Genomic DNA, 24,380 nt, shown 5'->3' on the forward strand with positions numbered 1-24,380 from the left:
TATAATTGGGGGGCCACATTTAGAGCCAAGGAAAGAGAAAATGAGAGAGATAGATAAGTGGATGACTGTAGGCTGTTTGTTAGCAGATATATTTTCACCCTCATTTAGGTCACGAGGACGCACACTAATCAGCATTTTTTTTCTGTTGCTTGCTACAAACTGCACCAAAGCCAATTTAAACACAAGATCTGTGAAAAAAAACTAAAGTTGTATGTTCATTAAATAAATGAAGGTAAAAGAAGGTTCAAGCAAACTGAGGTGGATTTTTACTCAATGAAACACATTTTACAGCAGAATTCAGAATTCAGCCTCTCTGTGCAACTCTAAGACCAAACATCCTCAGTTTGGTTTTTGTTGTGAGACACCACTCTGGTTTCTTCTGCTGATACAACACTTTCTTATTATCACCATCAGTCATTTTGTGCCGTGTGAGAGTTAAAATAACCAACACGCCAACTACCAAGGCCAGGTGAAGCAGGTACAGGGCAACATGGAGGCAAGTCAGCAGCACAGAGACAATGACGGCAGCACCGCACCATGGACCAGCAAGGAGCAGCAACAGGGAGTGATGCAGGGAGCTGAGGACAAGAGCCGGGACGGACAGGACGAGTCTTAGCAGCGTGGAGGCCAGCCAGGAGTACAGAGACAGAGGAGACAAGAGGAGAGACACCGTTGCCTCACTCATGGACGCAGCCTGAAAGGTCAAAATGCAAAGCAGACATGTGATATGATAATGCTGTTAAAAAGAAAACAGTTAGGCAACAACATTGTAATTTACTTGAAGTCGTGTTTCTGCCCCACGGTGAATGAAATTCCAATATTCCCCTCTTTTAACCCTTTGAAATCTGAGTGAATTGGCTTGATTTCTTCTTAAAAACATAGGACAAAAGCAATGAGCAACTTAAGAAGAAATGGCCCAGATATGAGCAAGGAATTCATAATACAAAAATTACCTGAAGATTTGCACACACACACAAAACTAAAACAGGAAAGTAAAAAAAAAAGTAAATAAATAAAAAGAACAACAGGGAAATGACCTGAAAAAAACCCTTCTTATGATGTCCATCCATTCCCGAAAATGTGATATCTGAAGGACCTCTTGAAAGAAATTCTTCAAGTGTGGTGCAAACCTCCGGTTGGACTCAAGGATGGACTAGATTTTAGTAGTTACAGGTCAAAGGTCAATGCCACTGTGACCTCATCCATCTAACTCTTGTGGACACAGTATTTCAGGAACACTTTAAGGGAATTTCTTCAAATTTGGCACGAACTGGACAACAGAGTACAAACTAAGAAGATTTTGGTGGTTGAAGGTTTAAGGTCAAAGTCAGTGTGACCTCACTAAACATGTTTTTGGCCATAACTCAAGAATTCATATATTGTCTGAATAACTGGCTCAAGGACTTCATAAAACTTATAATGATGGAACATGTAGCCTCAGCCCAACAGGGGCTTTATAGAAATGATTTAGAAGGACTATGGACACTCCTCAAGGAATATATAAACAAACAGCATAGAATTCAGTTTAAAATGTGTTTTTTTGTTTGTTTCTTTCTTTACTTTCTTTTAAAAAGATAAGCTAATAAAATTAATTTGAATCTGAACACTTAACATAGAAGGCAGAAACCCTCTCACAAGTGTATTGTAATGATGTTTTGGGGTTTTTTGGGGCTTTTTTGCCTTTATTGATGATAGGATAGCAATAGTATGAAAGGGGGAGAGAGAGGGGATGACGTGCAGCAAAGGGCCAAGGCTGCAATCGAATCCACAGCCGCTGCGGCTGTGTCTGAGGGACTTTCTTCAAGAATTTTTTTGTTTGTTTTTTGGCTTCAAACACTTTATTTCCTGCATTCTGATGAATCAATATGCAGCATTTTATAAATTTTTTGGCATTCATTTAGGATGAAAATGCCAAAATACTTGCTGCTTTATTGGTGCATTTTCATGAAGACTGCAACCACTGTTTTTGAAGTTGAATTCTGCAACACCTACTTTACTGGAGGCATTGTTGCATCAACGAGTCACATTGCAGCAGTTCTCATCTGCTACTTTCAATGCATTTGTTCTAGAAATTGAGAAGGACATGTCCCCTGCGTCACCCTAACATCTACCCAATGCTGAGACCACATGTAAGCCTAATTACTTTGTTCATCTATTTTCACAGACCTACCTTACAAGGATTTCCATGCAAGGACTCATTAGACGTCAGAGCCATGTGAAGCCCTGAAAAAATGAGCAAAGGACACAAATGCAGTCAGAGGACCAAAATGAAACTGATATGTCATGCAGCTGCCTCACGAATAAACATCAAGCAAAAGTTTTGGACTCTAGTAGCTCTTCTCAAAAACATAAACTCACATAGGAAAAGGAAAATCAGAGCAATCGTCAGCAGAAGCCTCATTTCTCCTCTTTAAGAATCACACGCCTGAAAAGCACAAACAAAACAAGTAAACCAATCTGCTCTAATCTGCTCAAGCATTCACAAAGAATTTCCACTTACCCAACACTGCTTCAAAACTGGACGCACTGTTCAGCTCACTCTGACACACTCTCACTTCCTAAGTTTGCTCTATATTCTGCAGAGTTTCTCGGCTGTAATTCATTAAGCCTCCTCTTTTGGGTCAGACATGCCCTCTTGTTCTAGTTTTCAAACTAGGATAGACTAAACTTCACCACTTGACATTGCAGTGCCCCCTGTTAAAGTGGAGGGACAATGACAATAGGGGTTTGGGTTTTTTTCCAAGGAGAAAACCATGTACAACATCGTGTGTTGCTTTGTATTGTGTGTTTAGTGTGTGATGTGCTGTAGTTTTAAGTTGTATTGTCTATCATGTGTCTTCTTCATTGTATCACTGTATATCATGTGCTATTGTGTGCATTATTTGTCTTGTGTGTGTCTTTTTTTTCTTCTTTTTTTTAAATCTTCTTGTACAGTTTTATAGTGTGATGTCATTGTTTTGTATATTTGTTCTGACCTGCTGAAGGACTGCAGAGGCAAATTAGCTCAGAGCTTTAATCTGATATGGTGCATCAAATGGTGACATTTATGTTTTAAACTGTACATGGTCCCTTTTAAACAAACAATTAAATAATAAATAGATAAATAATCTACCTGCCCCAATACCCCTGCAGACACTGTCAAGCTTCACAACTCCTCTGTCAGAGTTTCAGACACTCTGAGTCAAAAGACCGGCACTTGGACTTCATGCTTTCACATACAATCCCGTTCCATAATTTATTTATTATACTTCAAATGTGCAATAAGGTTTTTTAGGTGCAATAGCTCTTTATATCGTTGTCTTCACTGCAATATTTGTTGCGATATTTCTATTTCAACTAAAGCAATCCTCTATGTGATTACTCAAATGTGCATTGTATACTGTATATATTCTTATTGCTATTCTTGCTTATGTATATCTTGATGTTCATTGTTGTAGCTTTGCACACACATATATATTTAATTTACATTCTAGTTTTACACATTACATTGTAGAATAAGACAGTTTTATATTTTTACATACTTTACACACACAGCACATTATCCATATTATGATTAAGATATTCACAGATAAGTGCTAATTGTCTTTTATTGTATTTCTTACATTTATAGTTTGACATACTCAGAATATTAACATACTTTATTTTATATATTTAAATAAATGTAGAGGTTGAGAGGTTGAAGTCAATGAAACAATGTAAGGTACCAAAATGTATGACAAAGAACCAAAATAGTGAAAGAAAAAAAATCATAGGAAAATTCATGCAAAAAGGTGAGATGAATGTTGCTCATGTAGTGGCAGGAGAAAATGGGGAAAGGCCAGAAAAAAGGGAAGTCTCTCAGGAAGGTGACATCTTGCTTTTACTCCAGCTGTTGTCCACACCCCAACACACACACACACACACACATCCTCCAACATCAGCCCAGCAGGAGTCATTACCACCACAGGCATAATATGGATGATATGGGTTGAGGAGGATGTGTTTTTTTTTTCTCTCTCTCCAACTCCAACCTTCACCTCTGTCTTAAATTATCATCCCACCCCCCACCCTCTCTCAGACTCCATTAAGGTTAAACCCCTCTTATCATCACCTCAACCCATCGTTACCCTTCCCCTCCCTGCTGAGATGCCAAGGAGAACCTGCCACAAATAAATGCCAATCAGCTGCAGCGCTGTTATGACTAAGTGGCATCTCGTCTTAAAGTGGGGAGGGGAAATGGGCCCCTCAGACTCTTCTGTTTAACTCGGCTCAGATGTTGCAGGCAATAATCATCATTATTTAGTCATTCAGTCAGTCATAACAATCACGCTCCTACAGCCGTTTCTGCCATAACAATGATCATCCACCAATTTGAGAGTTGAAGGCAAATCATTATCTTTTGCTGTGATTATAAATTTACTTACACAGAACATCTGAATTCCTGTGGTTCAAGTATTAATTTTCAGGATAAAATATGCCACAGTTTTGTTCTCGGTACAGGCTTGCCACACATACTCGTGGACAAAACATGACTTTTCAAAAATCTAGAATAAAAAAAAGTATTTTCTTGCCCCACTTGCTGAGCATTTTTCTAACAGTTTGGACTGATACATAACTTCAGCTAGCTGGCATACAAGTGAAGACAAAACAGGGAGAAAATGTGATCAACAAACCATAAGCAAAATGTTGTCACACATTAACACATATCAGAGCTATTTCAGCTCAACAGCTACAGATGATAGATTTGCCGTTATGTTATTTTACATGGAAAGCTCACGAGAGATTACTGTAACAATTTAGTTACCCAGAACAAAATACCATGACTTTTCTGAAATTTGAATGATTTTTACTAATTCCATGACTTTCCCAGGCCTGGAAAATGTGATTGTGAAATTCCATAACTTTTCCAGGTTTTGTATGACCGTGGAAACCAATTCAGCATGTGGCATCAAGATCAGAATTAATGTTTATTTATAAAAAACATTGAAGTTTATCAGTTTGAACATCAAATATCTTGTCTCTTTACTGTATTTGATTGAATATGTATCAAAAAGCATTTGCAATCATATATTTATTTACATTTTACAGTCCCAGTTTTTGGGTTGGGATTGTAATTAGTTTTCCATTTCCAAAACTATTCAACATGTGAGTGCAATATGTGTGCTTTGAATCCAAAGTACCTAAAGTGATGAAACACTTGAAACACTGTAGACATTTCACACCTTTCAGCATCAAATGCTGTCACTAAACTAAACTATCACTATCAATCTTTGTACTAAAGAGGAGAGACGACCAGCAGACGAACAGAAGGATGATGACAGAGTGGAAAACACACCACTGCTCCATCAAACTGCTGAGGGACTAAAAAAAGAACATTTGATGTCAAGAAGGTACATAAATTAATCTCAATCATCTGTCTCCATAAACACAGGCACATTACATTTACCAGAAACCATTTATTTTGCTCCTTTTATGTCAGAAGAAATCTTACAGACACATAATGTGACAGACAGTAAAAACTAGACAAGCACCAATAAGAAATGAGAGCTTTATACGACACAATCATCTAAAAACAGCATGATGTTAGACTTGTAAACACATGTACATTAATGACAGTAAATTACACCTACAGGGGGAGAATAACAACATCAAGACATAAATATGGTAATAAGCAGCCAGAAGATAAACTGTACTGTAAATAGCATCGTTGTATTACATACATACACACATTCATCTCAAGAGGGCTGACAGCAATCCTACTCAGCTTAATAATTATGAAGTAAACAGCAATATTTTACATAAAACAAGATAGGATCCTGACATGTAATGCTTATAGATTTCATGTAACATGTTCTCTGGGGATTGCAGGCTGGCCTAAGGACAATTTTAAATATTCACTTTGAATAATGAATCATTAATGCGCTAAGACACCATCTAATGTCTGAATCTGTGAATCAGCTGCTAATCAGACATCATGTATTCTTGGACACAGAAAGGCCGGTGTCCATTGACTTGAAACAGGAAGTGGAATTGTTAGGAAAGTGCATTATTTAGATACTGGATGAGGAGAGGATGTCTTCCACCAGGTGCTTGTAAACCCAGGCGTCTCCCTTAAGCCTCTGGCGGCGTACCCCGACGACCTCTGGCCTCTGCAGAAGACACACCTCCAGCTCAAACGCCATGGTTACCTTCCCAAAGTCGCCCCAGGTCCGACACTTTAGGGTATACCTGAATGAAAGGCGGAGAGGATGACGCAGAAACATTAAGATTGGATTCAAGTTTGGGGCCATCTGATCAAAAAGTGTGTAAAGTGTGTCTTCTTACCCTTTTTGTGTGAAATCTACGTTTTTCTGCGGCAGGATGGAGAGGATCTGGTTTAGGACCTGGTCTGGGTTGGTCTGGCTGGTCAGAGTAACGTTGTACTGCGCCTGGCAGAAAAGACAGACAAAGGAGCATTACGGGTTGTGAAACAGGGGTTCTTCCTGAAGGGTTGAGGTTCTACCCACAACCATTTGTTTCTAAAGAACATTTTGGTTTGAAGAAAAGGGTATTCATGGGTTCTTCGTAAGACTGGGGCTTCCATTAAAAACACTTTTTGGAAGAAAGAGTCCTTTCAAGGATTGGTAAAATCATGGATGTTGACCCAAACAGTGTTAATAAATGTGGATGTATCTGTAATCCCTTTAATCAATTTATTGATACTTACCATCATCACTCCATACAATACCACATGGTTTGATGAAATTCTTGTTTTTTTGGGAACCTGGTACTTGGCATTTTGCATTTTGTTCTAATGTGGAACCAAGTTTCAGTTCTCAGCCCTACTGCACCCTTGAAAAAGTACATGGTGATTCCACAAAATATCCACGTCCCTAAAATGGTGATTGCAAACTATGAGTGATGTGGGTTGCGAAGTCAGCTCTGACCCTTTGGAGGCCTCATGAAGCTCATGTATGATTCCTCTGGCCCGAGACTAACCTGTTAAACTAAAACTCAGATTAGTGAAAGAGAGATCAGTGGGTAATGTAGCCACACATAATTTTAAATCCCGCTGGATAGATTCTTGATGAAACCCTTGGAATATAAAAGGGTTGTCATATGAACCCTCTGTCTTGTCAGGCCCCTTATAAGGCAGAAAAGCTCTGCCTAGAACCCCTGGAGAGGATTTTGGGGAAACCATGACACCATACACGGGTTAGCTGTAAAACCTCTCATATGAGTTTCAGGGTGGAGCCTTTCACAGATGGTTCTAGGTATAAACTTTTAAGTTGGGCTCTAGGCACAACTCTCCTAAAGGGTTCCAGGGTTCTCCTGTGGGGAAGAGCCTAAGGGCCTTAGATGGTTCTAGTTAGCACCTTTCTTTCTAATAGTGCACAATGACAGTTGTGTGATATCTGCATGCTCTGTACCTTGATCTTGCGTGGGCCGTCACGCAGTGCTCGTCTCTTGCTGGGAGTGAGCATAGTGATCATCTTATCCAGGCCTCTCTCCAGAGAACCAAACACCTTTCCTCCTCTCTTTTTCTTCCCGCTGTCTCCTGTCACAGCCATGTCCAACGACCGAGACCTGAAAGCAAACAGGGCCTCTCAGTTAATCACTTTGGCAAAACCCTTTGACTAGATCATAGTTTGCATTTCAATATTAGGACAGAATGGCACTCTAATGCTTTGTACAATTACAGTCCAATTCTTTAACTTAGGTGATGATCTAATCTATTCAAACTGAACAATGCTGAGAGACCAAAGCTGCTCATGGACAAGCATTATTTTTTAGTATTAAAACTATCACCAGTTTTTTTGTGGTTCAGTCTCTTTAGCCCACAGGCCTCCCTGAAGTCCTCAGCAATCTTAGATGTGAACTTCAGCCTCCCTCCTGCCCCACCGTCTCTATTCACACACACTCTCCACCACTCACCTTCTCTCTGGACTGAAGGCCAGTATTTCAACATTTCCAATCTCCTTAAGCTCTGCTGCTCTCTTCTTATTGTTCTCTTTAGAGGCACTGCCTCCACCTAGAACACACAGGAACAGACACATGGGTTCAAAAAAGTGAATATAGTGAATATACCTGTTGCCCCATCGCTGAGACACACTCTCGCTTTGCCGCCAAACACTGATCAAACCACCAAAGCTTTGAGCCTCAACAACAGTCCAACTGTTGGTCAGAAAAAAACAAGACAGTCAAAGTCACCTTGGACCTTCAGAAACTGTGATGGACATTTTTTGCTGTTTTCTAATGTTTAATAGACCAAATGATTAACTAAGTAAATAATCAAGAGATTAATCGCTAGTTAAAACAATTCTTAGTTGCACCCCTATAAATAAGTGGAAGTGGGAATTTTGAGTAGATGTGTTAAAAATGACGCACAAGAGAATGACATTATGTTTGTTTGATGGAATGGTACAACCTCTGAAAAACAAAACAAAACACTTTTGGTGTCACTCAGCAATATTGAATTAGATCATTTTTCCAACCTCAAAATGTATGAAGAGCAAATAAAAGAGGAAACATGGATGGGGTTTAGAGGAAAAACTGGCCAGTAACAGCTCTTTGCTCTTATGCATCATACTGGCTGGCTATGTCACAGCAGTTGTGAACACAAAGGCTGAGGTAAACACAGAGACAAGAAGTCTAACACACACACACACACACACACACACACACACACACACACACACAGACACAGACATGCACGCCCGCGTGTGCGTGCATGCGTGTGCGTTCACAGAGAGAGAGCTAGGCTTTAGTGGCAAGAGAACACATGTCACTACAGCCCACGTGGGACAGCGAGCAGAGGAAAGAGACAGCTACACCTGTCACAGCGCACGCCTAGGGACAGACACACAGACCACAGTGTGCATGTGTGTGTGGACAAGTTTGTCAGAGGTAGCATGTCTGCACTGTAGCTTAGAGAACAGGAGGCTGTGAGGAGAGCAGGGCCGCGCCAGATTCCGAGGGTTTAACACCAAATAGGTCAGCTGCAGCGCTTTAGCCGGCTTATGGCCGAGTTTATGGAGGAAGCTAATGAGGCCGGACACCTGAGCAGAGAATTCACTTTGACAAATAATAAAGACTTTAATGATTCTCCATTCATATTAGTGTCCTTCATTTACAGATAAGTGAGCAGAATTAGCTTCCTGATAATAATAACCTCACCTTTGAGTTGACAGTGATAAGTGTGTGTGTGTTCATTTCCAGTGGCTTCAGTAATGACAGCTAAATCATAGAAATATGAGTAGCTTTGGGATAAAAACAGGCCCAATAAATGAGTTTATTACCAGAAGACAATTTACTTGCAAATGTGTGGCATGTGGACGTGGCACTTGTGATTATGAGAGCCGCGTGAAGACTGAGCGAGGGACAGATAAATGAAAGAGAGCAACCAGGAGAGGGGCAGTTGGCTAATGCAAATAATCTAATAGAGATTGTACTTCAAGCTCTTGTTTGGAGCAAAAAACAATTATGGTGTACAAATAAACTGCATGATGAGCTGAAACTGTGGACTTCACTACTGCCATGTGCCAAGTAGCCCGGAGACTCCTCTTACCTTTAGGTGTGACTGCATTGTTTTTGGTGCCATTGACATTTTGATTGGGTGTGGTCAAAACGCTCTTGGGTCGTGCATTCTTCTTATTTGACACAGGTGTTCGAGGAGGAGGCAACGCAAATACTTCTACATCTTTCTCCTGCACAGCGATGTTCTCCTTGTCCTCACAGGTTCGCTCTTGATCTCTGTCCCTCCTCTCCGGGCGGTGCTGTGTCGTTGTCCGCCCCCTCTCTGGGGTCGGGCTGTAAGCATACCTTTTCTCCACTGAGGGAGATGCTTGTCTCTGTAGGAACACAATGAAGAGATAAATGTGGTATGAGTAGATTTCTTTGAGAGACAAGAGACATGGCCCTTCATCGTTGCAGCTTTCATGGTCTCTAATGCAAACTTTGGTGCTATAAGGCTGCTATAAAGTCCCTTGTTTTTTGCCTCCTTAACACTTTTACTCAGAAGCAAACAATTGGCAGCATCAAGCTATTCCAGTGTGTGGTTTTAGACAGCATGCCAGCATCGTAGAAGCAAAAAAGGGGTGTGATGGGAGTGATGTTTTACACAGCAGCAATGACTTCTAAGGTGACATAATTAGGGCTGGACCCAAATATTCGGCTATCTGAATAATCGTTAATTGGGTAGGTATTCGGTTTCCAATTTAGGCAGTTAGGGGTTCTCCTTTTTCTCTTTTGCAAAGAATGAATGCCATTTCAATGTTTTTGATTCTGCTGCTGCGCCTGTCACACACATAGTGACAGGAATTATCATTTTACCCAGCAGTTATTGATGGGTTTTCTGACTGAGTAGAGCCATTTCTGTGTCGGTGCTGGACAAAGCTCCGATTACTCTGGAGCCTAGAAAATGGTACTCGGGACATCCCTACACTTAATATATGCATCGGCAGCCATTTGTAAACCATAACGCCATATTATGGCAGTATCAATCATTTATCTTCTCTCTGTCTGCTTGGACTTTAAGGTGCTCCTGGACCTCATTGTTTTCCCAATTTGTGGACATTTGTGGACGCTGTTTTTCTACTTTGAGTTGGCCACTAACTGCTATAAGCTGCTTTACAAATCTCCCAGTGGTTGGTCCCAAACATAACATGCTGTCCAAATGTCACAACCGCTCCTCCGACAGTCGCTTTAACACAGGTGCTGTTTTGGTGTTTTTAGCAGCTCAAAGGTAAGACAAATCTGTCCCTCCCATTCCACAATCGTATCTTTTATAAACAACGGCGAGGTGGCATAACAGTGCGATATTCCTGCCTTGAACAGGCAGTGTAAAAGGGGCTTTAATCTGTAAGAACATGGAAGACAGTAAAAAAATATATTTGCCCTAGCTTTCACATACCATGTCTTGGTTGTTTGCAGCTCCATCTGGCTGACCTCTGACCCCCTGGGGTGTATTTTGTGTGACTGAAATCCACGGGCAATCATCAATGTAGTCTGAGCAAAGGTCCAGAGAACCCATAATCACGGCGTCTTCATCCTCGCTGAAGTGAAGCGCTTCCCTTGTCTGAAAGAAGGAGAGAAAATAAGAAATGAGGGGGAAAAAAAAAACAACACTGAGTACTGGAAAACAGTGAGAACATACAGAGGGGCTGGGCAATATTAAAGCCATATGATATGATGTGATACGAGACTAGACATTGTCTTAGACTTTTGATATCTTAATATCTATATCTATATGTTGACTTTTCGTGGTTTTAAAGGCTGCATTATAGTAAAGTGAACTTACCAGACTGCTCTAGGTGTTCTGTTATTTGCCTTTACCCACTTAGTTATTAGATCCACATTACTGATGATGATTATGATTATATTATTATTATTATTATTATTATTATTATTATTATTATTATATTATTCTCTTTTTTAAAATTTTTATCATTTTTTTCCATTCTTTCTTATCTCTTGACTGTAAAGCACTTTGAATAACACTTGTATATTAAGGTGCTATCCAAATTGTCTTGCCAAACTGATGATTATTTACCAAAAAATTGCATTGTGTAAATATTTTGTGAAAGCATCATTAGTTAGCCATAGAATATTGTCGCAACATCAATATTGAGGCATTTTATTAAAAAAGAAAAAAAAAAGCAGGATATCAGTTTTTTTTCCGTATCATCAAGCCCTTATTTAAGTTACAGAGATGAGTCGCGAACCAGAACGTGCAGCTGTAGAGACAGTCAGTAGCCCAGAAAAGACACAAAGCATCTTGGGAGTTGTGGTACCGAGTCTGACCTGTAGTCCCTGGTGCAGGGGAGAGTAGCAGTCCTCACAGACGGTTGGCTCCGGGCGCAGGCGGACAGGTTTGCCCCTCTGCTTCTTTGATAGCAGCAGCAGGTAAGTGGCTGTGGTCTGATCATACCGCCACTGTGGGAGTTAAGATGTATTAGACAGCATATCAAAAAACAGAAAATATTTTAAATATTATGTTGATGCAATAATTCACATGCTGTTTTTGTTATATCACTAACAATAATGCAACAGAATTGACTGATGATGATAAAAGAAGTCAATGCAAAAACACCTCTTTGACCAGCGCCGTGGTGCTCTCCCTGGATCTTTTCATGTGTACAGCCATCTCAGTGATACAGTCCTCATCTATGTGGCCGAGCTACAAAAAGACACACAAAATCCCAAACCGTTTTTTCAAGCATTTTTTTCAATTTTTGAACACTAAAACAACGATTCTCAAATAATATCATTCATATTAAAGATCATAGAATCCTTTTAAGGAAGTGGCTTGCTTGGTGATGGGAGCAAACTGGGAAAAAATCCTCATAATGGATCAGATTTTCAGCTAGAAATCAATAGAAACATGTTATAGTAAAACAAGCAGCATACTGCCCCATAAATACTTAAAAACTGCAATTAAAAGCTGTTTGCAGTTATGCATCTGTGTTCATATGTTTATGTCTGTATTTTAAGTGTGTGTGTGTGTGTGTGTGTGTGTGTGTGTGTGTGTGTGTGTTTGTGTACCGGCTGCCTGCTGTGCCACTCCACTGGGCTGTTGTAGTCTTTCATCACCCAGGGATGGTCCAGCAGCTGACGAACAGTAACACGCCGCTTGGGGTCCACCTACAGGACGCACACAGAAACTGCAACTCAATATGCAAGAGACTACACATCCAAAAATTGTGCATGTTGCACACATAAATAAAACAATATCACTATATAAATTCAAAATTAAAATTCCTTCTACACTTTTATTATGAAAAGAATTAACATTTTGTGTCAATGAGTTCCAGTGTTGTGCGACGAGAAGCAGTCTGGTAATTAATAGAGTGATTTTTTTTTTGCAAAATAGCTGATAAGTGAGAGATAGAGGAGAGAGTGTGATTATCATTATGTACCTGCATCATCTGGTTGAGGAGGAGGATACTACCTGGAGACAGCCACCGGGGGTTATCATATTTACCTCTCTGAAGAGATAAAAGATGTATAAAAACACATTATGATACACTAACGCTGCAGCAGGTAAGTTCTATAAAAATAACTTTTTGTCATATTAGCTAAAACTATCACTATATCCATAAAGTGATACATGAGACAGATAGATTGTGAAAAAAAATCTTGTTCCATGGCTCCTTGTACTGCTTCTAATGGTATTTGCAAAGCTTGTGAACTACAGTCAAATTAGGCAGCGCTGATCAAATATAAATCAAGATTCTGTTACTGTGTTACCTGTCTCCTCCCCTGTTTTCAGAAACATATTTTAGTATATTGTTTAGGTGTAAAATGAGAAAATTTGACCCGACTGCCATGTAAAAAGAGTCAAGCCAAAATGGAGCACCATTCGCCAACCGTTTTACAGCTAAACGGTACACTAAAATATTTTTCTAAAAAAAGTTTAGAGATGAGATATGTTGAGAGGCAATGCAGCAACTGAATCTTGATTCATATTTGATCGACGCTGGCTAGTTACACAGTTTGATCAGAGTTCATGAGCAGTGATTGACATGATTGATAGCTGCGTGGTGGATTCTTGCAAAATGCTATTAGAACATGATTTTTCTCATGTACATCTGTGTGGATGTGAGTTTTACCAAATATGACATAAAGTTACTTTTCTAAAAGTTATATACTGTAGCTGTATTACACCAGAACAAGAAAAACATAAGCGTTCTCTGCTATTTGGATTTGACTTAGATGTCAATATTCCAGACCACAAGAGCACACAGTGATTACAGGAAATTAATACAAGATATTTAAGAGCTATATCTGATCTAACATAGGAATTCAATATTTTTCATAAGTCAAATAATAAAGTAAAACAATACATCAAATTAAACAACACTTTGTATTACATAGTTGGGGTTCTGAATAGTTCACTGTCAGACTGCTGGGGAAAAAGGTGTCAGTGCTCTTACTGTAATCTTCCTGTAGAGGACCATGCAGTTGTCGTCATCAAAGGGCAGATATCCACAGAGCAGAGCGAACAGCAGCACTCCCATACTCCACACATCAGCCTGGAGGGTACACATCACACAGCACTATTTCAGCTTTACAGTTAGGATTTCACAGCTCAGTTGCACTGAGTCATGCACCAGCGAATATGATCAGCACACCATGAAAAAGCTGAATCGTGGAACAGGCAGGTAATCATGACTTTTAGTGGGAAAACAAATGCAAGTTCTGTGGGTTTAAATAAGGACAAATCCTGAAATCGTACCCTGTTGGTTATGAGAGTTGTAAACAGCATGCATCTCTCACCTCTGAACCTATATACGCTTTGCCCTGGATGAGTTCAGGAGCAGCGTATGCAGGGCTCCCGCAACACGTCATCAGCTCATAACCCAAACCTCCCTGAGAGAGAGATAAGCACATGTACATGTTGTGTTTATAAGCACTAATCACCATGTAAACACTTGCCTTTAACCCTTTAAAAGCTGAGCAAATTGGCTTACTTTCCTTCTAACACAGAAAGATGTTAATGAGCAGATTAACAACAAATGACCCAAAAATAACCAAGAATTTTGATTAAAAAAAGTCACCTGAAACTAAAAATAAGTAAATAAATAAATTAAAAATAAAAAAGGAAAGTTAAAAGGTGCTCAAAATGTTAGAATAATTCTGTAACATAATGTTGATATGTATTTAAGATAGCTTTAGTTTTTCCCTAGCTTTTTAAAAAAAAATCTTTCCTGATTTCCTAATTTATTGCAATTTGTGGATCACTTCTTGCCTTTTTCTCCATGTTTTTGAATAAAAAAATCAAACCAATTTGCTCAGACTTAAACATTTTTAATACTAGGGGTCAGCAGCCTGGGGCCGCAAAACATATTTGAGCCATATAGTTAACATAACACAGCCTACTAAGTCTAAATAAGTCTATCAACATTATCTGTCTAAATAAGTATTTATTAATATGTTTTACAACAATGTGGCTACTCTACAGTGGGCTATTCATGATTGTTTGGTACTTTAACTTTCTAGAGTTGGCAGTTAAAGCAAACAAATCTTTTTACACACTGTTAAATTCTCTATTTCCCTCCAAGACTTTTGGATTTGTATCACATAACTAGCCTAGCAAGACAAGCCACCGTCATCAAGGTTTGGCAACAGTTAGAGGAAAAGGCGCCAGGCCATAAAAGTAATTCATTTCCAAGATTTCTTTTTTTTTAATGTCAAAGCCACTGAAGCCACTAGAGTGGGGCAAAAGAGCTGTGCATGCGGCTCCAGAGCCACAGGTTGCCTTCCCCTGGTCTAGACTGTCAATAGCCAAATACGGTGTTTCGCAATATAAAAAAAAAAATTTGTGGGAGGAATGAAGATCTGCCTCAACCCAAAAAGATGTCCTCCCCCCCAAACTTTCATCATAACTAGCTAACAGTCTTAATAGTTTACAGCACCTTCAGCGATGTCAGTGGAGGTTTTTAACCTCCATCAATCTCCAATATGCGTGCGAAAAACATACAACAATGAGACTGACAATGTTGTGATGTACCTTAGGTTTGGCGCACAATCCAAAGTCTATGAGCTTCAAATTGTGGTCTTCATCAATCAACAAGTTTTCCTGCAGTTCAGAGACACGAGCATCGCAGCAGACATTAAGATTAATATGCAGTCACAGATAAACATTAACACATTGTTGAAGTTTCTCTCATATGTCTTTGTCCTTTCACATGCATTGATCAGAGGTTGTGTTTACCGGTTTGAGGTCCCTGTGTGCGTATCCCTGGCTGTGGACGTACGCCAGCGCAGACACAATCTGTCGGAAAAACACCCTGGTCTCCTCCTCGGACAGACGGTCCTTTGCTATGATGTAGTCAAACAGCTCCCCACCTGGACAGTACTGAAGGGGGGAAGAAAGGAAAGAGGAGGACAAAGATGCTAATTTACTGAACAGAACAATGCAGGGCTCCTATACTTTTCTGTTACAAAATTCCATACTTTTCCTACTCAAATTTCCAGACATATTGATAGCTTTGTCGGACCATATTTGACATCTGAATATAAATAGCAAGGTGTTTATTATGTACGAATATGATTTTACAATAAAGCTTTTAAAAATTGTCACAATCTAACTAAGTGTGCTATTCAGTTGCCAAAAAAATGACCAGATAATTGTAGCTAGGTACTGTAGCTCACACAAATCAACAGTCCATGCAGTCCACGCTCCTGTGCAGAAAGTGTTACAACATCCCACTCTCAAATATCTCTGCCCAAAGAGGAATTAAACAAATGGTGCTGCTGATACTCCTGTTATTTTCCCTTAACATATTGAATATTTAATGTTACATTATTGTTTCCACTCATAATATGTAGTCTCTTTTCAAAATAAGAACCAAAAATTTGTTGCAAAAGGGTAAATAATTACATTTCCAGCGTGTCTATGCAGCCTTGTTTATTCAGTGTGTCCATGGAAATGCCACTGAACAAAGCAATAAAGCCATGGTTTCCTTATGCACAGAGAAAACTATCACTGCACCAGCCGTAAATGTTTGGGCAATCTTAATATTTGGTTGTTTGTGATGCTATATGTATATGAAATTCAAAGATATTGCTGCATTTTCTGTATATCATGTGGTCTAGATGTGGTAGTTATAAGACACTTGGGGCACATCTTTTTTGCAGGCTGTGACATGCAGGCGTAGAGGCAGCTCCGCGTAGAGGCAGCTCCGCGTAGACGCAGCTCCGTGTAGAGGCAGCTCCGCGTAGAGGAAGCTCCGCGTAGAGGCAGCTCTATGTTGAGGCAGCTCTTTGTGGAGGCAGCTCTGTGTAGAGGCAGCTCCATGTAGAGGCAGCTCTGTGTAGAGGCAGCTCTTTGTGGAGGCAGCTCTTTGTGGAGGCAGCTCCGTGTAGAGGCAGCTCTTTGTGGAGGAAACTCTGTGTTGAGGCAGCTCTGCATAGAGGTGCGCGTTCTGTGGCATGCCATATTTCTTGCATTGCATTTGATGACATCACGCTCTGCACAAGGTCTGCACTCTCTCACACAATAGTGGAGATTTTGGCTGTGCTGGCTTGTTTGATCAATTTATTTTTAGAAATTCAAATTTTCATATTTTATAGAGTAGAATAGGGGCAAAACGACTACTTTTTTCATGCTCTTTTCTTTTTCATTCCTCACACTTACCTGGAAACTACTAAAATCGAATTCCATACTTTTCTTTACAGCATAGGAACGCTGATTATGCCATATTCACAGTCAGACACAGTTTCTGTGTATATGTGCTCACTTACTTCAAGCACCATGAAGATCTGCGTGGAGGTTTCTATGACCTGGTAGAGACGACAAACATGCTGATGACTCAGGTTTTTCATGGCCTCAATCTCCACCTTCACACGGGGCAGGTCATCCTGGGGTGAGAAAATGGTTTTATTTGGGTTTTTTTGGGGGTTTTTTTTACATATAATTTGTCATTTGTTTTGTACAATTTTTAATTTCCTGCAGCTTTTCAACGAATTCCTTGTATATGTAAATGTACTTGGTAATAATTCTGATTCTGATGCAGAACACAGGATTATCAGGACCCATGGCCATCTAAATATATGATGAAAATAAACATTAAGAAGGTTATTGACGTTGGCAAGTGGTTCTGAGTTTTGCAGAGGAACAATCTGATGTTGTTTAATGACTTTCAGATGAACCATACTGTGATGATTATATGAATAAATCATACTGTCATTTTTTACTTTAGTAATTTCATCATATTTTAAATACTGTAAAGAGTTTTGTCTGACGAAATGCATAACAGTGGAACAACAGCTAAATCATAACTTTAACTTCTTATTTCTGAAAAGATAATAAAGTAAGCCAAAAGTAAATTAATCTCAGATAATGTTGAACATTGTCAGTCAGTATTAACTCCTCAAATTCGTGATTTGTTGGCCTTTCTTTGTTCCATTATACTCCTTCCATAATTCACTTTGGGTGTGGTAACTTGTGACAGTAATTCTTTTTCTTTTTTTTTTTAACACTGAGGATTAAAGACTTGAGACAAGTTTCACAGACTACAAATGTTTCATAGATTTTACTGACTAAACAGGCTGTTGATCGTGAAAATAACAGTAGCGGCTGCTTTAATGTCAAAATACATGTGATTTTGTCTCCGGTAACGCTTTTTGCTCCATGTTTAATGCTAACATTTACAACGGATTTAAAACAAAGCATCTCTTTGACTCACCCCTAGATCCTTCTTGTTCATGATTTTTATGGCAACCTTCTCTCTTGTGAGGATGTGTCGACCCAGCTTGACTTTAGCGAAGCCTCCTGACAAACACACAAAGCACATGAACACACATTAGAGAGGATATGGAGGTAACGGAGCTGTTTCACTCAGTGACACACATCATAACAGTGTCGTTACCTGAGCCGATAGTCTCATAAATCTCATAGTTTTTGTAGAGCTCGTCGGCTCCGCGGTGCTCCGTCCTTTCCACAGGCATCCTCCCTGCTGCAGCCGCGCGAAGACAAACCTTCCCGGTGACAGAAAACTGCACTCACCTCGCTAATACACTCAGTTAAACTGGAAAACACACACGTAACTTTGAGTTCAGAATAAACTTTAGTTAGTAGCTAACTTTTTAACCCGCTCCCTAATCTCAACACAGAACAACTGTAATTGTAGCTAACAGATTTTACACTAACGTTGGTGAAATGTACGTTTCAAAAAGCTAACTGAACACCGCTTTTCGTCATTATACATTTACCTGTGTTTGTATGAAAACGGAAAATGTATTGGGTAAAAATCAGTTAGCAACACTACGCCACACAGAAAAGTGCTGTGCCATAGATGTTTTGTTACAGAAGTTTGAATTTCGCACGTTGACGTTGACTTCATTTCCGGCTTCCGGTCTGTGCGTCGTGCGCGCCCTTGTGATAACTCAGGGTACTGCGGCCATAAAATTTGTTTCAAACTTTTTTGTTTAGCCACAATACGGACAAAATATCAAAGATACCTCTCATTTTAAATTACGAGAAAGTTTAATAAAAACCTCCCTCTTAACAGAACAAATGTATTCGCTTTATGAAGGCAGACTGCATTAGTTTTGGCCAGGTATACACAATGAACTGGCAATGGATTTACAAACACAGATTTATAGTAAATTTGGGGGGAAACATGAGAAAAATAAGGTGAGAAACATCAAATTCAAATGCTTTCTTCCTTAATGATACAATTAAGCAGTTAAATTTTTTCATGCTCTGTATTATGTATGAAAATGTAGTGCAATGGAGTGAAAATGTAGCACAACATGACATGACATTGATGGAAGAAGTAGAATTCATATTATTTACTTAGCAATATGTCCTCAAAACATTAGGCTATAAGTCATGTATTGATTTTCTTTTATTTATTTTCATTGTACATAAGTAGAATGTATATCATTAAAATATGTTTCACAGAGTATTAAAAGAGAAAGTAAAAATTATGCTGACCCATGTTGCTGTTTTATTATTATATATCATATCAATGTATTATTGGGACCAAATGTGTTAATCGTCTTTGACCAGCTAAAAACAACTCAAACCTAATCTGGTTTTTAGCTTGTTTTTTTCCAGCAGGTAGTCATACATGTGAATGAATGAATGAGTTTATTTTGAACCAAAAATTAAAACATATTACAGACAAACAAGCAAAACAAAAGTACAATGTCCAAAAAGGAATAGGTAGGAGTAAAACTTATATATCCCTACCCCTTTCTCACTGTTTTTCTTCTAACACACATATATTAGATATTATATACGAATAAAACAACCCTTTGTATAAAGCCCTCAGTGCAATATTGTCAGACTGAGGCACATAAGAATTAAATGACAACCAAAACATAGTGTTCCACAGCTTCACATTGCACGTGGGTGGTGCTGCACTAAAGGTAGTAGTTAGCTTTGAAAAATGTACCTGCAAACATAATGCTGTGTGCATTCATGTAAATACAACCTGTGGGATGAAAATTATCCTGAGTATTGCAGCTGCAAACTGTGCTTGGCATGTGTTGCCTAACTGACCAGAGAAGTGTATTTATGGCGTCAGAAGGTGAATGCCTTCACCTGTGCAACTCCTTGAGCTTGTAATTAGCAGTCAAAAAGGTGAGAGGCGAGGTCAGAGAGCAAAGGGTGAATTTGAACAGAACCCTGTTTTCTTGTTAGCCGTCTGTAATAAGTATACAACCACTCTCAGTTTTCTTGTTGGGCTGTAAATGCCACAGTTACAGTTTCTTACTACATCTGTTCTTGTCAATTAGGAGCAGGTCAGCTATAAACTGAAGAATATCATGTAGTTAGCAAGGCCTCATGCTTCATAGGTCTCATAACAGGCCATCACGGTCATGCATTAGCCTGTAAATTGTAAGACGGACATGTTTACAGAGTGAAAATGATTACATCTTGACATTAAGCCAAAACTGACAGACAGCTGCAGAGGAATTCCAGTGATTGATCTGTGGTCGTCTTGTGTTTCTCATGGTCGTTAGGTAAAGGAGTTGGTTGTTAGGGAAGTAACCAGTGGTTAGGGGGCGTCCAGGTGTCAGTGGGATGACAGAACCCCTCATTTGGTTCCTGGGGCAGCTGTCCAGGACGGGACAGAGGGACATCAAACAGCCCACAGCTGGAGGAAAAAGAGAAGGAATGGCGAGTGTGAGAAGAGGAGAAAATGGAAATGAGAAGGGAGAGCAGAGGAAGATGAGAAAAAAGGGAAAATGGAGGAGAAATATGTGGAAAATCAGATATTGACGTGATGTAATGGTTAAAAATTAATTTCCGTGTTGAGCCTAATTTCTGTTGACTGTATTGTTCATTCTCAGTGTCTTTTACTATTTTGTCTTCTTTTCTTCTTGTTTTGCGGTAAATGTGGCCAGCTATCATTGAATTACTGACAATACAGAGAAACACTGACTAAAACATATTTTAAATAGTCACATATGTTTGATTCTTGGGAAAGGCGTTGAAAAAAAAAAAGAATCTGTTTTACAAATCTATCAGTACGAACTCTTTCATTCCCAAATCTGCATGAGCTCACAATTTTACTGCACATTTAAACATATTTTCAATGTACTGTAACATACTGTAAACCAGTGGGTGTTCCCCCCCTCTGGGTCCTTTTATAAGATGAAACTCAGGAGAAACGTTTTTTTCTCTTTCATGAATAAAAAAAAAAAGCATTAATGGTTGTAATGCTTTTGAGGACAAGTTCTGTTACAGTCAATGGTTTTAACAGATGCTGCAGGCCTTCCACGGCCATGGCCAGTGTGTATGAGGGTCTGCCAGTTGTACAAGTTTCAGTACTGAATCATAGCAGTCGGGCATACTCAATGTCATTAGCTAAATCCCAATGTAATCACACCAAAAGCTGCAAAAGTCAATAACTACATCATCTTTATACATTATTGTAGCGGTAATGCCTGTATGAAAGGCTCAATGCTTGTCCGTGTCACTGTTTGATTTGATCTGTGTGTTTAAGAGCTGCTGTGCCACTTCCAGCTGCTCTCAGGGACTCCTCCAAGTGTGTGTGTGTGTGTGTGTGTGTGTGTGTGTGTGTGTGCGTAATCAGACATGGCAGCTATTAAGCTGTCACAGTGGAAAACAGACGCTGTAGCCCCAACATTGCCCATCTTGGACATAATTCCCAGTATTCCCTGACAGACTTTTGGAGGTTCCCAGAATGTCTGTGTCATAGCTCAGTGACTGCTGGATATTCACTGCAGGGGACCGGCGTCTCACATCTGGCTGTGTGCCAGACAGGAAGAGACAGAAAAACTAAAAGCATGTTTGTGTGTTTAGATGTTCTGGCTGTGTGTGTGTGTGTGAGTAAACTCCTAGAAATAAGTGTGATAATAAGAACCATATTGGGTTATTTGGTTTGTCCCCATAGGAAAACACATTTCGGTTCCTGGTAGACCCTTTTATAAAGGTTATCAACCCTTTGAAAGGGTTCTACCTAGTGTCCAAAATGAAGGGTTATACTTAGAACCATATGTGAAACGTTCCACTCAGAACTGCTTATAGGGTGCTTCCCCAGGAACTCTATACCTTTAAGGGCTTTTTTTCCCCCCTTTTTGCATTCACACCGCTAATAGGTACACTGAAGTAACAAACTGTAAGCTGGCTTGCGGTTGATTTTAATTTCAGTTTGGCTTTGACGAGTCAAAATTGCATTGTGGTATATATGCTAAGTAAAGCCTGAACTTGTTAGTCCATTTATCTGTGTTTTCTTCATTTCTTTCATAACAAGCTGTTGTTAGGGTTTTGTGTTCTCTGTTGTTTACATGGCTGACAGGTTTTTAAAAATGGCAGTTGACAGTGCTGCATTGGCTGTGTTCGACCAATCATGTCTTGTCTTGGAAAATGATAAAATATGAAAGAATTTGAATGTCATTGTGTACAATAAAAACTTCCCCTTCCTTTTCTTTTGGCTTTTAATGACAGACTGGGTGTGTTCAGCATGTTGCTGCCGCACTCTGTATAAGCTAGTCATTGCACCCTAATCTGCGCCTACTGGCCTAAATCCTGAGATACAGACCTGTAGTGCGGCAAAAATGTATGATTTATCCATTGGCATGGTTTAGGCAGTTTCGGAGGCCTCAGAGTCCTTTACTGTCTGCATGCAGGCATGTGAGAAGGCTCCAGGATGTCTGAAGGTTAAAATACAGCAAGGTCAATGTTTGTCAAAGGCAGATGTTTAGACTCCAGTGTCAGACACAGCTGTATGATGTGTCAATAACATGTTATAAGGCTGTATCATTGTTCTCTTTCTGAAAGTTTTTGGTGTTTCTTTGTCCTTGTACATGTTGTACCAAAAACTTCTTGGATCCAATTTATGTTGTCATTAAACCTATATATTTATGAGAGATCAACTGTAGCTCCATCCATCCATCCATTTTCTTCCGCTTATCCGGGGTCGGGTCGCGGGGGCAGCAGCCTAAGCAGGGAAACCCAGACTTCCCTCTCCCCGGTCACTTCGTCCAGCTCTTCCCGGGGCAACTGTAGCTCATCAGATTTATTTTAGCATTCATCAAGATGAAGATTGACCAAGAGCACATTTTTTTCCACATCAAGTCTGGATCAATTACTATACACTTACTCATGCTTCCTTTTAAGCGGGGAGAGTACATACTCTGAAGTGGAAGCTAAAAATTCCTTTAAAAACAGCACTGTAAGAACTATAATCATTCCTACTTTTTGCAGTGTGGACACAACAAAAAGGGGGTTTCTTAGAATTTAGGTTCCTAGAACTATTAAAAAGTTCCTCCAGTCTGAAAATGCCCCATGAGAAGTTCTACAGAGAATTCTTTGATGGTGTAATGGTTTCCCCCAGAACCCTGAAAGGGTTTTTTTATATACCAACAATTCCACTTAGAATGCACCAAGGGGCGCTCTGAAGACATTCATTGACAACATTATCCACTGATCTCTCACACTAGTTAGTTTAGTTAGTTTAGTTTAACAGGTTAGGCTCAAGCCATGTTACCATTTCCAGCAACCTTGGGCATCATCATGAAGTTCTACTTAGGCCAAAGGGTCAGCACTTATGTGGTCCAATAATACCTACAACAATTATGGTTCACAATCACATTTTTATGGGGTCGAGATGGCTTTGAGAGTTTTAACCATTTCAGTAGTGCAGTCGGGTTGGGAACCAAAACTCCAAATTGGACCAAATACAAAATGCTAAGTAATGGGTACCTGGGGGAAGAAATTATCAATATGGCAGACCTTGTGGTATTGTATGGCATAAAATGATAGTAAATAATTGAAAAGGTATCAGCTTTGGCCGAACAGAATTAAAATGAAATGAGAAAAGGGATTCCAGATACACATTTAACAGTCTGGTGTGTAGAATTTAGGGGCATCTATTGGCAGAAATGGTATATAATATTCCTATGTTTCCATTAGTTTCATGGAGTCCACCATGTTGGTCTACAGTTGCCCACAATGGACAAATCAAACAATGGCACTAGATAGTGCTTTTCATGTCGGCCACTGTAGGTCTACATGCTTGGCACATCAGAGACGTTTCAGTTCTGTAACCTCATTGCCAGATGCCACTAAATCCTACACACTTAATGTTTAAGAATACCATTTGAAATATGGTTAAACATTTTAATATTTGAGATGGATGATCTTTAAACATCCATGCTTTCAACAGCCCTCAAAGAACTTTTTCTTCAAAAGTTTGACATGACCAAATGGTTCTTGGCATACCCTTAGTCCTTAAGTGGAAAAATTTTAGAGCCCTTATTTTTAAGAGTGATGCTATGATGGTAATGCTAATGGTTTGTGTCCCGTGTCTCAGGTCAAAGGGCAAAGGGCAAACGCTCACACAGAGAGACAGATGCTGACAGAGGAAACGATACACTGGCGTCATCTCTACTGCTTCCAGTGTCCTTATGAGGCTTCACTGAGCTTTGCCGTATCACAG

The 24,380-nt window shown here is 39.5% G+C and overlaps 1 protein-coding gene across 1 annotated transcript; it reads right to left on the reverse strand.

The window, feature by feature from the left end:
• Window positions 1-5,430: 5,430 nt before the first annotated feature.
• Window positions 5,431-18,772, reverse strand: melk (maternal embryonic leucine zipper kinase). The gene is made up of 18 exons (XM_042485360.1): window positions 18,676-18,772; window positions 18,333-18,491; window positions 18,150-18,235; window positions 17,206-17,322; window positions 15,674-15,817; window positions 15,470-15,538; window positions 14,236-14,328; window positions 13,893-13,991; window positions 12,876-12,944; window positions 12,502-12,600; window positions 12,050-12,136; window positions 11,761-11,892; window positions 10,871-11,035; window positions 9,527-9,809; window positions 7,894-7,990; window positions 7,389-7,545; window positions 6,304-6,407; window positions 5,431-6,207 (listed from the first exon to the last, which is right to left on the reverse strand). Exons 2-18 carry the CDS (start codon window positions 18,409-18,411, stop codon window positions 6,030-6,032), a joined length of 2,058 nt encoding a protein of 685 aa, XP_042341294.1. The 5' UTR covers window positions 18,412-18,491; window positions 18,676-18,772; the 3' UTR covers window positions 5,431-6,029.
• Window positions 18,773-24,380: the final 5,608 nt, after the last annotated feature.

This window comes from Plectropomus leopardus, chromosome 4 (genome assembly GCF_008729295.1).
Source record: "Plectropomus leopardus isolate mb chromosome 4, YSFRI_Pleo_2.0, whole genome shotgun sequence".
Lineage (NCBI taxonomy): Eukaryota > Metazoa > Chordata > Actinopteri > Perciformes > Serranidae > Plectropomus > Plectropomus leopardus.